Source organism: Salmo salar, chromosome 27, assembly GCF_965601325.2.
Source record: "Salmo salar chromosome 27, fSalSal1, whole genome shotgun sequence".
Lineage (NCBI taxonomy): Eukaryota > Metazoa > Chordata > Actinopteri > Salmoniformes > Salmonidae > Salmo > Salmo salar.
In genome coordinates, this window is record NC_138317.1 from 27,556,113 (window position 1) to 27,570,561 (window position 14,449).

The 14,449-nt window shown below is 44.1% G+C and overlaps 1 protein-coding gene across 1 annotated transcript; it reads right to left on the reverse strand.

Annotated features, from left to right (window-relative positions):
* Positions 1-10,092: 10,092 nt before the first annotated feature.
* LOC106588793 (uncharacterized) lies at positions 10,093-13,022 on the reverse strand. The gene is made up of 2 exons (XM_014178219.3): positions 12,124-13,022; positions 10,093-10,255 (listed from the first exon to the last, which is right to left on the reverse strand). The coding sequence occupies exon 1, from the start codon at positions 12,890-12,892 to the stop codon at positions 12,146-12,148; it is 747 nt and encodes a 248-aa protein (XP_014033694.2). The 5' UTR covers positions 12,893-13,022; the 3' UTR covers positions 10,093-10,255; positions 12,124-12,145.
* Positions 13,023-14,449: the final 1,427 nt, after the last annotated feature.

Below are 14,449 nucleotides of genomic sequence, written 5' to 3' on the forward strand. Positions count from 1 at the left end.
TCTTGAGATGTTGCTTCAATATATCCACATAATTGTCCTTCCTCATGATGTCATCTATTTTGTGAAGTGCACCAGTCTCTCCTGCAGCAAAGCACCCCCACAACATGATGTTGCCACACCTGTGCTTCACGGTTGTGATGGTGTTCATCTTTGCAAGCCTCCCCCTTTTTCCTCCAAACATAGCGGTGGTCAGTATTGCTAAACAGTTATATTTTTGTTTCATCAGACGAGAGGACATTTCTCCAAAAAGTAAGATCTTTGTCCCCGTGTGCAGTTGCAAACCGTAGTCTGGCTTTTTTATGATGGTTTTGAAGCAGTGGCTTCTTCCTTGCTAAGCGGCCTTTCAGGTTATGTCAATATAGGACTCGTTTTACTGTGGATATAGATACTTTTGTACCTGTTTCCTCCAGCATCTTCACAAGGTCCTTTGCTGTTGTTCTGGGATTGATTTGCACTTTTCACACCAAAGTACGTTCATCTCTAGGAGACAGAATGCGTCTCCTTCCTGAGCGGTATGACGGCTGCGTGGTCCCATGGGGTTTATACTTGCATACTATTGTTTGTACAGATGAATGTGGTACCTTCAGGCGTTTGGAAATTGCTCCCAAGGATGAACCAGACTTGTGGAGGGCTACAATTTTCTATCTGAAGTTTTGGCTGATTCCTTTTGATTTTCCAATGATGTCAAGCAAAGAAGCACTGAGTTTGATGGTAGGCCATTAAATACATCCACAGGTACACCTCCAATTGACTCAAATGATGTCAATTAGCCAATCAGAAGCTTCTAAAGCCATGACATCATTTTCTGGAATTGTCCAAGCTGTTTAAAGGCACAGTCAACTTACTGTATGTAAACTTCTGACCCACTGGAATTGTGATACAGTGAATGATAAGAGAAATAATCTGTCTGTAAACAATTGTTTGAAAAATTACTTGTGTCATGCGCAAAGTAGATGTCCGTACCGACTTGCCAAAACTATAGTTTGTTAACAAGAAATTTGTGGAGGGTATGTAAACGTCCGACATCAACTGTATTTTAACTTATATTTTTGGTTGAGATGGAGACGTGAATCCAACATATTAATTATTAATTTGTAGACAAATTGGAATTAAAGCCAGACTAAGTCAGTAGCACAGATGGAACTATAGAAGCAGTAGACACATCTCATTTAAATGTTGATAATTGGTTGAGTTGTCAACCAAACACAATTCAATATTACTTTTGTAATACAGTAAATAGCCTAAAGTTAAGTCTTCCAAACTAATGTAACATTCAACCTTAAAATGAGTAACATCCATGGCCACATTGAGGTTACTGTAACTATACATTTCTTCTTATGTAATCATATAAAGCGTGTATGTTCAAGATAGCATGCATAGGTCGTCACAGGTCTGTGGAGATCTTCACAATCGCTGTAATAAACTGAGCAGAATCTCGAAACGGCATTGATCAGTTGCACTTTTAATGTAATCTCAACTGCAATCCAGGCCACAGTGATAACATATTAATATTTTGTATAAATATACAAAATATCTGACATTGTATTCCCATTTTAACTTTCCTGTGCTTTCAAATGGTTGAATGCACAGTGATAGACATTTGGGTGGTAACTAATCCAAAATCTGACAGGTTCAGGGCAGGGTACTGGGTGGTAGCCAGCTAGAACAGTGACTAAGGTTCAGGACAGGGTACTGGGTGGAGGTCAGCTAGAACAGTGACTAAGGTTCAGGGCAGGGTACTGGGTGGAGGTCAACTAGAACAGTGACTAAGGTTCAGGACAGGGTACTGGGTGGAGGTCAGCTAGAACAGTGACTAAGGTTCAGGGCAGGGTACTGGGTGGAGGTCAGCTAGAACAGTGACTAAGGTTCAGGGCAGGGTACTGGGTGGAGGTCAGCTAGAACAGTGACTAAGGTTCAGGGCAGGGTACTGGGTGGAGGTCAGCTAGAACAGTGACTAAGGTTCAGGGCAGGGTACTGGGTGGAGGTCAGCTAGAACAGTGACTAAGGTTCAGGGCAGGGTACTGGGTGGTAGCCAGCTAGAACAGTGACTAAGTTTCAGGACAGGGTACTGGGTGGAGGTCAGCTAGAACAGTGACTAAGGTTCAGGGCAGGGTACTGGGTGGAGGTCAGCTAGAACAGTGACTAAGGTTCAGGGCAGGGTACTGGGTGGAGGTCAGCTAGAACAGTGACTAAGGTTCAGGGCAGGGTACTGGGTGGAGGTCAGCTAGAACAGTGACTAAGGTTCAGGGCAGGGTACTGGGTGGAGGTCAGCTAGAACAGTGACTAAGGTTCAGGGCAGGGTACTGGGTGGAGGTCAGCTAGAACAGTGACTAAGGTTCAGGGCAGGGTACTGGGGGCAGGTCAGCTAGAACAGTGACTAAGGTTCAGGGCAGGGTACTGGGGGCAGGTCAGCTAGAACAGTGACTAAGGTTCAGGGCAGGGTACTGGGGGTAGGTCAGCTAGAACAGTGACTAAGGTTCAGGACAGGGTACTGGGTGGAGGTCAGCTAGAACAGTGACTAAGGTTCAGGGCAGGGTACTGGCTGGAGGTCAGCTAGAACAGTGACTAAGGTTCAGGGCAGGGTACTGGGTGGAGGTCAGCTAGAACAGTGACTAAGGTTCAGGACAGGGTACTGGGTGGAGGTCAGCTAGAACAGTGACTAAGGTTCAGGGCAGGGTACTGGCTGGAGGTCAGCTAGAACAGTGACTAAGGTTCAGGACAGGGTACTGGGTGGAGGTCAGCTAGAACAGTGACTAAGGTTCAGGACAGGGTACTGGGTGGAGGTCAGCTATTGGGGACTATTTAACAGTCTGATGACCTGGAGATAGAAGCTGTTTATTAGTCTCTCGGTCCCAGCTTTGATGCACCTGTACTGTCTCCTCCTTCCAGATGGTAGCGGGGTGAACATGCCGTGGCTCGGGTGGCTGAGGTCCTTGATGATCTAAGCCTTCCTGTGACACTGTTTGCTGTCCTGGGGATGTCCTGGGGGGCAGGCAGTGTGCCCCCGATGATGCATTTGGCTGACCACACCACCCTCTGTGGAGCCCTGCGGTTGCGGAAGGTGGAATTGCCATACCAGGCGGTGATACAGCCCGACAGTATGCTCTCAATGGTGCATCTGTAAAAGTTTGTGAGGGTCTTAGGGGCGAGAATAGAATAGATCCAATCAAATCAAAACCATCAGATGGAAAGTGACTGCAAACAGAATAGAATGGTGCTATGTGCGTGTTCTACTGGATTAAACTATTCCACTTTCTGCCCATCAGAGGTCTTTGTTCCTGTTCTAAGTTCAGCAAGTTTAAAGAGGAACAACATGTGGCAGCGGGGGAACGTGATGTGTGGTGTCATCATCATCATCCATCATGGAGCTGCGCCTGCAGCCTAGTGTTGTGTAGCATGACGCTACCCTGGTGTTGTGTAGCATGACGCCACCCTGGTGTTGTGTAGCATGACGCCACCCTGGTGTTGTGTAGCATGACGCCACCCTGGTGTTGTGTAGCATGACGCCACCCTGGTGTTGTGTAGCATGACGCCACCCTGGTGTTGTGTAGCATGACGCCACCCTGGTGTTGTGTAGCATGACGCCACCCTGGTGTTGTGTAGCATGACGCCACCCTGGTGTTGTGTAGCATGACGCCACCCTGGTGTTGTGTAGCATGACGCCACCCTGGTGTTGTGTAGCATGACGCCACCCTGGTGTTGTGTAGCATGACGCCACCCTGGTGTTGTGTAGCATGACGCCACCCTGGTGTTGTGTAGCATGACGCCACCCTGGTGTTGTGTAGCATGACGCCACCCTGGTGTTGTGTAGCATGACGCCACCCTGGTGTTCTAGACGCATGCATGCACACACACCCATATACATTAACACTATGTACAGACTTTACACATACGTACGTACAGTCATACATTCTACGATGTGCAGACACGGACACACAAAGTAAAGCACTCACACAGAGTAAAACACACACACATTACACAAGCATTCCAGCCAGCCAGTGATGTCATGAGAATGCTCTCTTTCCACGTGCAGCAGCCTCTATCCCTGACATGGCATCAGCTGCACTGCTCCTAGAGTCGTTCATCACACTCCCCTTTGTCCTCCAACACCCGCCCCCCTCTCTCTCTCTCTCTCTCTCTCTCTCTCCGTCTTTCTTCCATCCCTCTCCCTCTCTCCCTCTCTCCCTCCTTCCCACCCTCTATTTCTCCCCCTCACTTTATTTTTCTCTCTCTTTGAGTCACTTGGAGTCGCGCCCCGCTTGTCCTCATCTCCAGGGGCCAATTTATCATTCAGAGTCCTCCCCTCCGTCTTGGTGCCAGCGGTTCCTCTGCACCCTGTACCGACCGCCGCTTTCTGCTCTCAGTAAAGCCAATGCCATGCAGGCACAATACGCCGCCACGACCACTGACACCCCCCTCTTCCTGTTACTCATTTGCAAGGGTTTCATTTTATTCTGCCATAGGAAATCAGCATCAACTCTGCAGTGTGTGTGTGTGTGTGTGTGTGTGTGTGTGTGTGTGTGTGTGTGTGTGTGTGTGTGTGTGTGTGTGTGTGTGTGGCGCTGCTTTGGACCATTATTGTTCTGTTTTTAGCGTTCACAGAGAAATACGAGGTGTCAGTCTTGTCAATATGCCAGGGTGTTAAACTTCATGAATATCAGGAGTTCCAATATTTCACAGCACATCAACTCTCTGTCAGAGAATCTATGCAAATTAAAAAGTCCTTGAATATAAGTTTGAATAACTACATATAGATAGCTCCTCTACAGTGCAAAGTACATCCTCTGAAATATCAGAGCTCTAATGCATAGGTGGGTGGGAAGTACGGTTGAGACCCTTTGCTGCTCCCATGTGATGTACTGTATATTTACTGGGTGGAGTTGAGTGGCATTTTATACACTTTATTTCAAGACTATTTTGCCTCCAGCCATTTAAATCAACCTTGAAGCCTATTGAGTATAAGATAATAAAATAATCACACCCCCTCCAGACTTGAGAATTCCATGAGGTCACATTTGTCCTCCAGAGAAGGGAGAGTTTCTCAGTGATTGAATTTAAAGCCCTTCTCTCCATTGAACCTGCTAATGTCTATCTGAGAGACCCTCACTGCATTAATTACCAAGAGTGCCGGAGTCACTGGCGTGACTTGAAGGACAAAGGAGGAAAGATGTTCCCTGGACTCTCTCTCTCTCTCTGTAAGACAAACAGTCTGTGAATGTGAGTGAGTGTGTGTGTGTGTATGTATGTGTGTGTGTGTGCGTGCGTGCGTGTGTGTGGGTGTGCTTGCGTGCGTGCGTGTGCGTGCGTACCCATGCACTCTCTCCAACTAGCTCAAGTGGCAAAGTATGTGTACAAGTCTGTGATCCACGCCACCAGGATCCTCCCGTCATTGTAATGGTCAGTAAAACATATTTCTGTGACAGGGAATGCCTCAGCTTCACAGCACTTGTCAAGCTTATTCAGCCATACAAACGTTGTGTTTGGTCATGGGGAACCAGCAACGTTTTAAGAAATGTTTGGAACTACTCACAAGGGAAATCTTCCAATACAGAATTCCAGACTGTCATTGCATTGGGGTTTGTGTGAATCTCTGCCTTAGTCTTCTGTTGTTCCCGAAAAACACATCTCAGAGGGTTTTGCACGCACGGCACAAGCCTGGAACGTTCTCATGCCTGCAGGAACAAATATTGTGGTATCCCATGAGAAACGCTTACACTGGGAAACTACAGTTATAGAAACAACTAGATCACATTACCTTTCAAATATGCACATACTCACACTTCAGTTTCTATGACAGCTTAAAGCAACTGTTATAATGCCCTATATGTGTATCAAAAGGCATTATAAATGCACTAATAAAACATATGTCTATGCTTTCCAAAATATGTGCTTCATAGAAAGTGTCACCAGATTAATTTCTAATTGGATCATTGGACTGAACCGCTGACCAATAGTAGTAGCATTACAGCCTGTATTACAACTGACATGGTCTGTTTCACCATTTGGTTGTTTCAACATTCAGAGCTTATCAGTTTGGAATCCAGGCTAGTAGTGTAAACCCCTGTCTAATTCTGTGGCTGCATCCTCTGCCTGATGAGACGATAATTAGCAATTAACTTCCCAGGTTTGTGCCTTCAGGGTAAATATCAAGGCTCAGTCTTGATGAGATAGTTCAGCCCCCCATGTGGTTGATTTACTGCTTCGCTATATTTCACTCTCTCCTTGTCAATTATATCTGCACTCTCTTTCCTTCTTCTCTCTCTCGCCTTCTCTACATCCACCCCCCTCTCTTCCTCTATCCTTCCACCCTTCCATGCCTCTCTCCTTCCCTCTCTCTCCAACTAGCTCAGTAGGAGCCAGGTGAGTTGGCATTATTCTGCAGTACCTGCCAGGCATCTAACACCTCCTCTCACTCACTGAGCTAACCATGCCATATAAGTCATGCAAATACAGTACTCTGTCTTTTAAACAAGCGATCACAGCCACATTTCAAGAGAGAAAGGAAGACATTTTGGCTTTACCTGTGTTGTGACACTGTTTCAGAGGGAGCAGCAACTTCCTAGCCTGGTCATATCTGTTAGTGCTGTCTTGCCAACTCCTATGGTTAACAATAAGACAGCAAAGATCTGGGACCAGGCTGGCAGCCTCCTGTGTTCTGCAGATTATGCTGCTCAGTGTCTGTCTACATGAGTAGGCACTAGGCAGCATGCACGTGGGGATCGGATTCATGTTCCCATTGTGCAGAGCGGAGCAGCAAGTATCACACACGCACACACACACACACACACACACACACACACTGATTAGGAGTAGGTGATCTGGCACTCCATACACTTCTTTACTTCCTTTGCAGTTGTGATGCAACACTATGCTATTTGATGGAGTAGGGCTAGGCTATATGTACTGTATATTATTTTAAATTCAGCAGATGTATATCTGTGTTCTTACCAGCTTAGTGCTGCTATGCCTTACGGTAGGCCCTTTGGTGTATCATGTGAGAAGTCTATAAGTCTGTAATTGATGCTTAATTACTTTACGGTACACTCTCTTCTCATAGCATCCTGTAGAGCCTGTGTTTTTACAAAATTTCACAGTTTCCTGGAAGGTTGAATGGAAGTTGATAAACTGCCTTCCTGTCATTATTTGCTAGATTTTTTATACTCCCAGTTGTTATTTATGTAAGAATAAGGAATTATCCTCAACTGTGCCCACAAATTGGGGAAAACCAACATTCTTTCTTATTGATCCACATTATAAAAGAGGCAACTTACTCGTTGATTTTATTTGTTATACAGAAATAACAAAAGATGCTGAAAAGCTGCTGTGTTGATCAATGAACCAGGTCAAAAAACCCGACCTAGAGCTACATGTAGCTATGTGTGTGGAAAACATTTCATCACAGGCATTGTGTCTTTAGTATCATTAAAGGTGAAGACTGTTATTTTATCAAATCAATTCTCTGTAATTATTATTACGTGATTAAACTAATCATGTAAATGTAATTAACTAGGAAGTCGGGGTACCACGGAAAATCTTCAGATTACAAAGTTATACTTTTCCGAATATAACTCTTCAGATATTTTAATATCTTGTCAATTAGTCTTCTATTAATGAATTATTCTTTACCTTACGTCTCATTTCAAACGTCGTAGAATTCTTGTTTATTTGCATGAACCCAGCCTAAATTATGAATCATCCATACACCAATTAGCTTAATCATTTATTTACGAACTAACTAAATAATCACAGAAATGCATAACAAACTAACAGTAGATATTGGTTACAAACAATGATAGGGAAGATCCCCTAGTGGGCTAAACTGATATAACGGCTTGGTATACAAAGGAAAGGGGGTGTGGACCGATAAAGGAGCGGGAAAGACAAAATGGATCACTACACACAGTGGATAATTATATTCATTGAAATGCTAATCCTTTGCCCATGAACGCTCGCTCATTCTGGAATAATTGCAATCAATATATTTACACCCATATGTCGTTGTTGTCTTCTCTGTTGGAATCGTCGGTCCGTCTGCGGGAGAGTCAGTTCATCAGAGAGTCTCTGGTTACTCATGGTGGTTGCTCTATCGGCGGCTCCTGATAGTATCTGTTGTAATGGATACGTCAGGCGTCCATTGTTCTTAGAGTAGATGTTTCGGCGGTTGTCGGTATTCGCATCCCAGGTTTACATAATTTCTAGCTGCAGACTAGTAATTAGTATCTAAGGGTTTTTATTCGTAACAATAAAAAAGGGCGGTTCCATGACGCCTGATCATGTCTGTGCTCACAGGGGCGTGGCCAATGACTTAGTTAAACTTTACAGTGAATACAATTCTCTCATTCTAAAGGTTAACATCACATTACATCATTTCACAAATAGTTTCATCTTTACTCATTCATTTTATACAAGAATTAGATGCAAACCCCATAATTGAGAAATGTACACATTCAGAGATATAGTTACGTGTGTTTCCTGTCCTCCATGAGGTCACCAAATGAAACACACTTGTCATACCTGTCCCTTAAGTGGCCACGGACACTTCCCACATTCTCACAAGTGGACATATAGTTTCATTCTCCCATTTTGGGGATTTAGGAGTTTGGTCAAGTGAAATCCTTTGTTCACTCTGTGGTCTCTCTCTCTGCATGACCAAGGGGAGAGAGTCTCCACCAGGAATGTATGGCCTGAGATAACAGAACCTGGGAGTAGGAGAGAGTGAGAGAGAGGGGGAAGCAACGATCTACACCCAGAAAGGGCCACGTCATGACACACGTAATACATTTAACTTGTTTAGTACAGTCCGTTTGTAACTCCACTCACTACTTGTAGCTAGCACTCACTCACTCAAGTGGCTGCTAGCATCATCATGAAAAGGTCATCCCTGTGGCTCAGTTGGTAGAGCATGGTGTTTGCAATGCCAGCATGGTGTGTGCAACGCCAGGGTTGTGGGTTCGATTCCCACGGGGGGCCAGTACAAAAAAAGAAAACAAATGCATGAAATGAAATGTATGCATTTACTATTGTAAGTCGCTCTGGATAAGCGTGTCTGCTAAATGACGTAAAAGGGGCATGAGAGAAGCCCTACAATATTAGGTTTTTGAAAGTAGTGAGAATGCTAGGGAGCAGGCAATGTTGAAAGTGAATCTTTAGTCGTGTTGTACTTCTCTTAAATGTAGTTTTGTAATTGACTAAAACAAGCAGACAACAAGAAAATTGCATTTTGAATAAGTTTTTGCTGTGGGCCAATGGAGTAACCTAGGTAACCACAGGTTGTTGTCCCCACAAGCGGGCAGGGTCACGTCATTCTACCTAATACCAACTGGGTCTATATGCCATAGTAGACACACAGTTGGGTGAGGGTTAGAAATACATGGCATACATTATGATCCAGATATCACAGTGGCCTGTGAGTGTCCCAAGTTCCTGTGAAGTAGAGATACAATCGCCTGCTGTAGCAGCTGGATGCATCTCCCCATGCTTGATCTGGCAATAAAACACTTCCTCTCTCCTGGATTCCAGATTTTAATGAACAATCAGACCTGTCTCCAGGGCCAACCATCACAAATTGCTTTTGCCAACAGAGACAATAGAGGCCAGAGACTCGGGCTGCACTGACCGATGAGTGATGAGCTAGCCTGTTGATCAGTAGCAGTGTTTGTGTGTTTGTGTGCGTGTGTGTGTGTGTGCGTGTGCACGTGCATGTGTGTGCTCAGACAGAGGATGACAGAGTGGGAAGGAAGATTATAGAGATTAAGGAGGATGAGTTAATCATTTGCACCTGACCTTCTGAGTCAGTGAGACACCTGGCAAAATGAATTGATATGCAAATGCAACGCATTAATATATGTACCTGCAGCCTCCTAACAAAATATGAAGTAATATTCATCAGGTTGTTATTGTAAGGAAAATGTTTCATGAATGATGTTTGGAGTATCATAAGTCGAACCCCACCCAGTGTTTCAAAATGATTGATTGTTGCTCACGTATGCATTGTTTAAAACTACAGCTGAATCTGTCTTCAATGACAAATCTGCCATGGAGACTTGGTGATGGGAGTAGGGATATTACAAATTCTATCTCGTATACATGGCTGCTATGCTTTACTGCAACACGAAAATAAACATGTTTCCTCATAAACAACAACTCCACATTCAAAAAGATGCAAAAACACCTTTTTTATTACAAGCATTACAGTAGTGAGTTTCTCCTCTCTCTCTGATCTAGTCGTGGCTCAGTCAGGGCTACTGAGAGGGAGCTGGAAAAGAGAAAACAACACATTCTGAGCATCATCCCTTTCACAGAAAGCCATTTGATCTGTTAGATGCCGTTTTCAATGGGCTAAATGTCCCAGCATGGCTGTATGAAACAAAGAGAGCCCATTAATAAGGATGGGTAAGCTCAGGCAAACTCAATCAAGCGCAGCTAAAAAAAGTATTTAAGCCTCCCGAGTGGCGCAGTGGTCTAAGGCACTGCATCACAGTGCTAGCTGTGCCACTGGGTTCGTGACTGGGAGACCCATGGGGCGGTGCACAATTGGCCCAGCGTCGACCTCGTTAGGGGAGGGTTTGGCCAGCAAGGATGTCCTTGTCCCATTGTGCACTAGCGACTCCTGTGGCGGGCCGGGTGCAGTGCACACTGACACGGTCGCCAGGTGTTTCCTCCGACACATTGGTGCGGCTGTCTTCTGGGCTAAGTGGGCATTGTGTCAAGAAGCAGTGCGGCTTGGTTGAGTTGTGTTTCGGAGGACACATGGCTCTCGACCTTCACCTCTCCTGAGTCTGTACAGGAGTTGCAGCGATAAGACAAGTCTGAAACTACCAATTGGATGTTATTAAAATTGGGTAGAAAAAGGGGTAATAAAATTACAAAATAAAAAGTATTTAAAAGCAAAAAGTTACAAAACACTATAGCCACCAGTTTTTCCCATTTGTGTTTTTTCATCAGAAATTATTGGGTACCTTCATGTGTCTGTAAAATATTACTGTTCTCACATTTTTTATATATACATTTTAGATGTGTATTCAAATGGATTTTGTTGCAAAATGCTGTTCGTATCCTGTATATTTGAATTTGATATGTGGTTGTCTCTTTTAGCTACATTAAGATGAATCCACTAACTGTATCTACTAAATGACTATGGGTGTGTTCGTAAATTTAATCTGGAGTGCCAGTGCGCTCAGAGTGTGCTCTGGGCATTCGTAAATTCAGAGCGTTGTCATATTGTCCGTTCATAATTTCTGAGCATTTCGCTCTCAGAGCACACATTGTCACTTGACGCTCTGGCCGAGGAGTAAGGTTGATCCAAGCGTTCTCACAACGGCAGTCAAGCACCCAAGCTAACTGGCTAAAGTTAGCTAGCTTGCTAGCAATTTCTAGACACATAATGAGAGAACACCCCACTCTGACCATTTTATTCCCTCTAGCAGAGCTGGTTAGGGTGTTTTCATGTTATCCAGAGTGTTGGTGACTGTAACTGTGCTGCTGGCAACAATTTAATAACTTTTTTAGTCAACATTTACTGACACCGGTCATATTCAACAGGTGTTGCGTGTTTGTAAATTCATCAGTTATTCTGCGCTCTGGAACACTCAGATGAGAGTGTTCTGAAATCGAAGTAGATAGCCAGAGTGAATTTACGAACACACCCTAAAATGTCCAATGTAAATATTTGACATACAGATCTCATATTACTGTATTGATTCATTTATGTTATCTATGTTTTAAAGTATTGACGTCACAAAATGTATAATTTGTACAGTTCTTTATAAAAAATGTAGTGATTTGTCACATTTGACTGTGTAAAACCAAGCAGTGCTACTTTTTTCTCAGAGAGTGATGCAGATACATAGCGTTTTGCAACAAAACATGATTCTTTGTCTCTCTGAAATGAAATCATCAAGAGATAGATTTCAAACAAATACATGTCTGTAATTTAAATAACCCCATGCCATGATTAGATCTGGAAAAAACACATCAATCTCTTTCATAAGTTCTTTAAACAATCAAAGTTAATTTACCAATATTTCCGGAAATGGGTATATAGCGTTATGGAATGAAACTCTTCAAATATTATTTGAACCCAGGTATGATAAGTTCTAGTATTAAATATCATAAAACTCTAACCTTACTGTGTGCTGATAATCCATCAGTGTGGCACCCCAAATCTATTTGGCACTCCTGGGAGCCACACCCCCTGGGCCACCTGTGTGTCCCCCTCAGACATGCTCCACTCCGTCCTGTACCTCGTGTGAGTCGCATCCCCGCTCTCCCCTCCTATGTCCACCAGCTCCATACGCAGCATCATGTCTCTCCCCCATTGGGCCAGAAACAACTGGGATGCTTCACCACTAAGATAGCTGGAGAGACCAGTCAGATAGCTGGACCCCAAGCACGGGGCACGTGGAGGGGCCTGCACCACCTCCTCATCCTCCTCCCGCCTCTCCTCAGCCTGTGGGGATAAAGGGACATCCACCAATCCTATTGGTTTATCTGTCTGTCCGTCATTAGAGGAGTCTGTGTTCCAAGGGCTCCCATTGGTTGAGTCTGAGCTGTCCGGGCACTGTGTGACCTCTGATAGGGAGATGTCCCTGTGTGGGTTGTGTCTGCTGAGGGTGAGACAGCGCAGCGAGGTGAGACAACCAGTAAGCGACAACCACACATCCTGTATTTTCAGCACAGACAATTGGCTGTCACATGTTCTCTTGTCTTCTTTGTCCTTCTCTTTAGACAGTTTACATTCCATCTCTAGATCTGACTTAACCATCTCTTTGGCTGTCACAAGTCTATTTGTGTCCTTTGCCGACAGTCCATCTTTCATATTCCGTGTCTGGGATGGGTTTTCTGCTTTTCCCCGGAAGCAGACACAGCTGAACCTCCGGCCTTTCTTCATCATAGTCACCACAAGAAGAAAGAGCTCCCTGATGAAGCTGCCTGCTACGGTACAGAGCTGCGATGAAACAAATGTGGAATGAATCTTACCACAGATACACAACACCCTATGAGCATTGCCTGCCCTGGTCCTTTATGACATAATCACTGCATCAGTGACAGTGACACATCTCAAATGGTGAGTGCCTTGAAGGACTGTGATGTCACATTGGATGATGTCATCATACAGTACAAAATCTCCACTAATAAAGATGAATAATGGTTTATGTTTATGTCATGGTTAAGCTAGTTTGAGGGGAACAAAAAGTCACTCCTCCCCCTAAAAAATAAAACAATATGAATAAGCATGTCTTTACAAGTGAAATAAGGCTTTTGTCTATCGTCCAATTGGCACCGTTTTCTAACATAAGATTCAATATGAATCCTAATGGGTATTATTGATTATACTCTTAATAATTTCCATTTCCCTATAAATATGACACATCACAACAGTAGATGGTACAGTGTTGTATGGGTCAGTGTCTGTACGGTTGTTCATAGAGAGCAATCTGATATGTAAAACAGCAGCTGTATTGAAAGCAAATACATGTTTTATATACCTGATTTATGATTGTATGGATCAGATGTTGCTGCTCTGTGTATCAGAGGTAATTACTACCCAGACAGGTCTCATGTTGCTGCTCTGTGTATAAGATGTAATTACTACCCAGACAGGTCTCATGTTGCTGCTCTGTGTATCAGAGGTAATTACCACACAGACAGGTCTCATGTTGCTTCTCTGTGTATCAGAGCTAATTACTACCCAGACAGGTCTCATGTTGCTGCTCTGTGTATCAGAGGTAATTACCACACAGACAGGTCTCATGTTGCTTCTCTGTGTATCAGAGCTAATTACTACCCAGACAGGTCTCATGTTGCTTCTCTGTGTATCAGAGCTAATTACTACCCAGACAGGTCTCATGTTGCTGCTCTGTGTATCAGAGGTAATTACCACACAGACAGGTCTCATGTTGCTTCTCTGTGTATCAGAGCTAATTACTACCCAGACAGGTCTCATGTTGCTTCTCTGTGTATCAGAGCTAATTACTACCCAGACAGGTCTCATGTTGCTGCTCTGTGTATCAGAGCTAATTACTACCCAGACAGGTCTCATGTTGCTTCTCTGTGTATCAGAGCTAATTACTACACAGACAGGTCTCATGTTGCTTCTCTGTGTATCAGAGGTAATTACTACCCAGACAGGTCTCATGTTGCTGCTCTGTGTATCAGAGCTTATTACTACCCAGACAGGTCTCATGTTGCTTCTCTGTGTATCAGAGGTGTGTACTACCTAGACAGGTCTCATGTTGCTTCTCTGTGTATCAGAGCTAATTACTACACAGACAGGTCTCATGTTGCTTCTCTGTGTATCAGAGGTGTGTACTACCTAGACAGGTCTCATGTTGCTTCTCTGTGTATCAGAGGTAATTACCACACAGACAGGTCTCATGTTGCTTCTCTGTGTATCAGAGGTGTGTACTACCTAGACAGGTCTCATGTTGCTTCTCTGTGTATCAGAGCT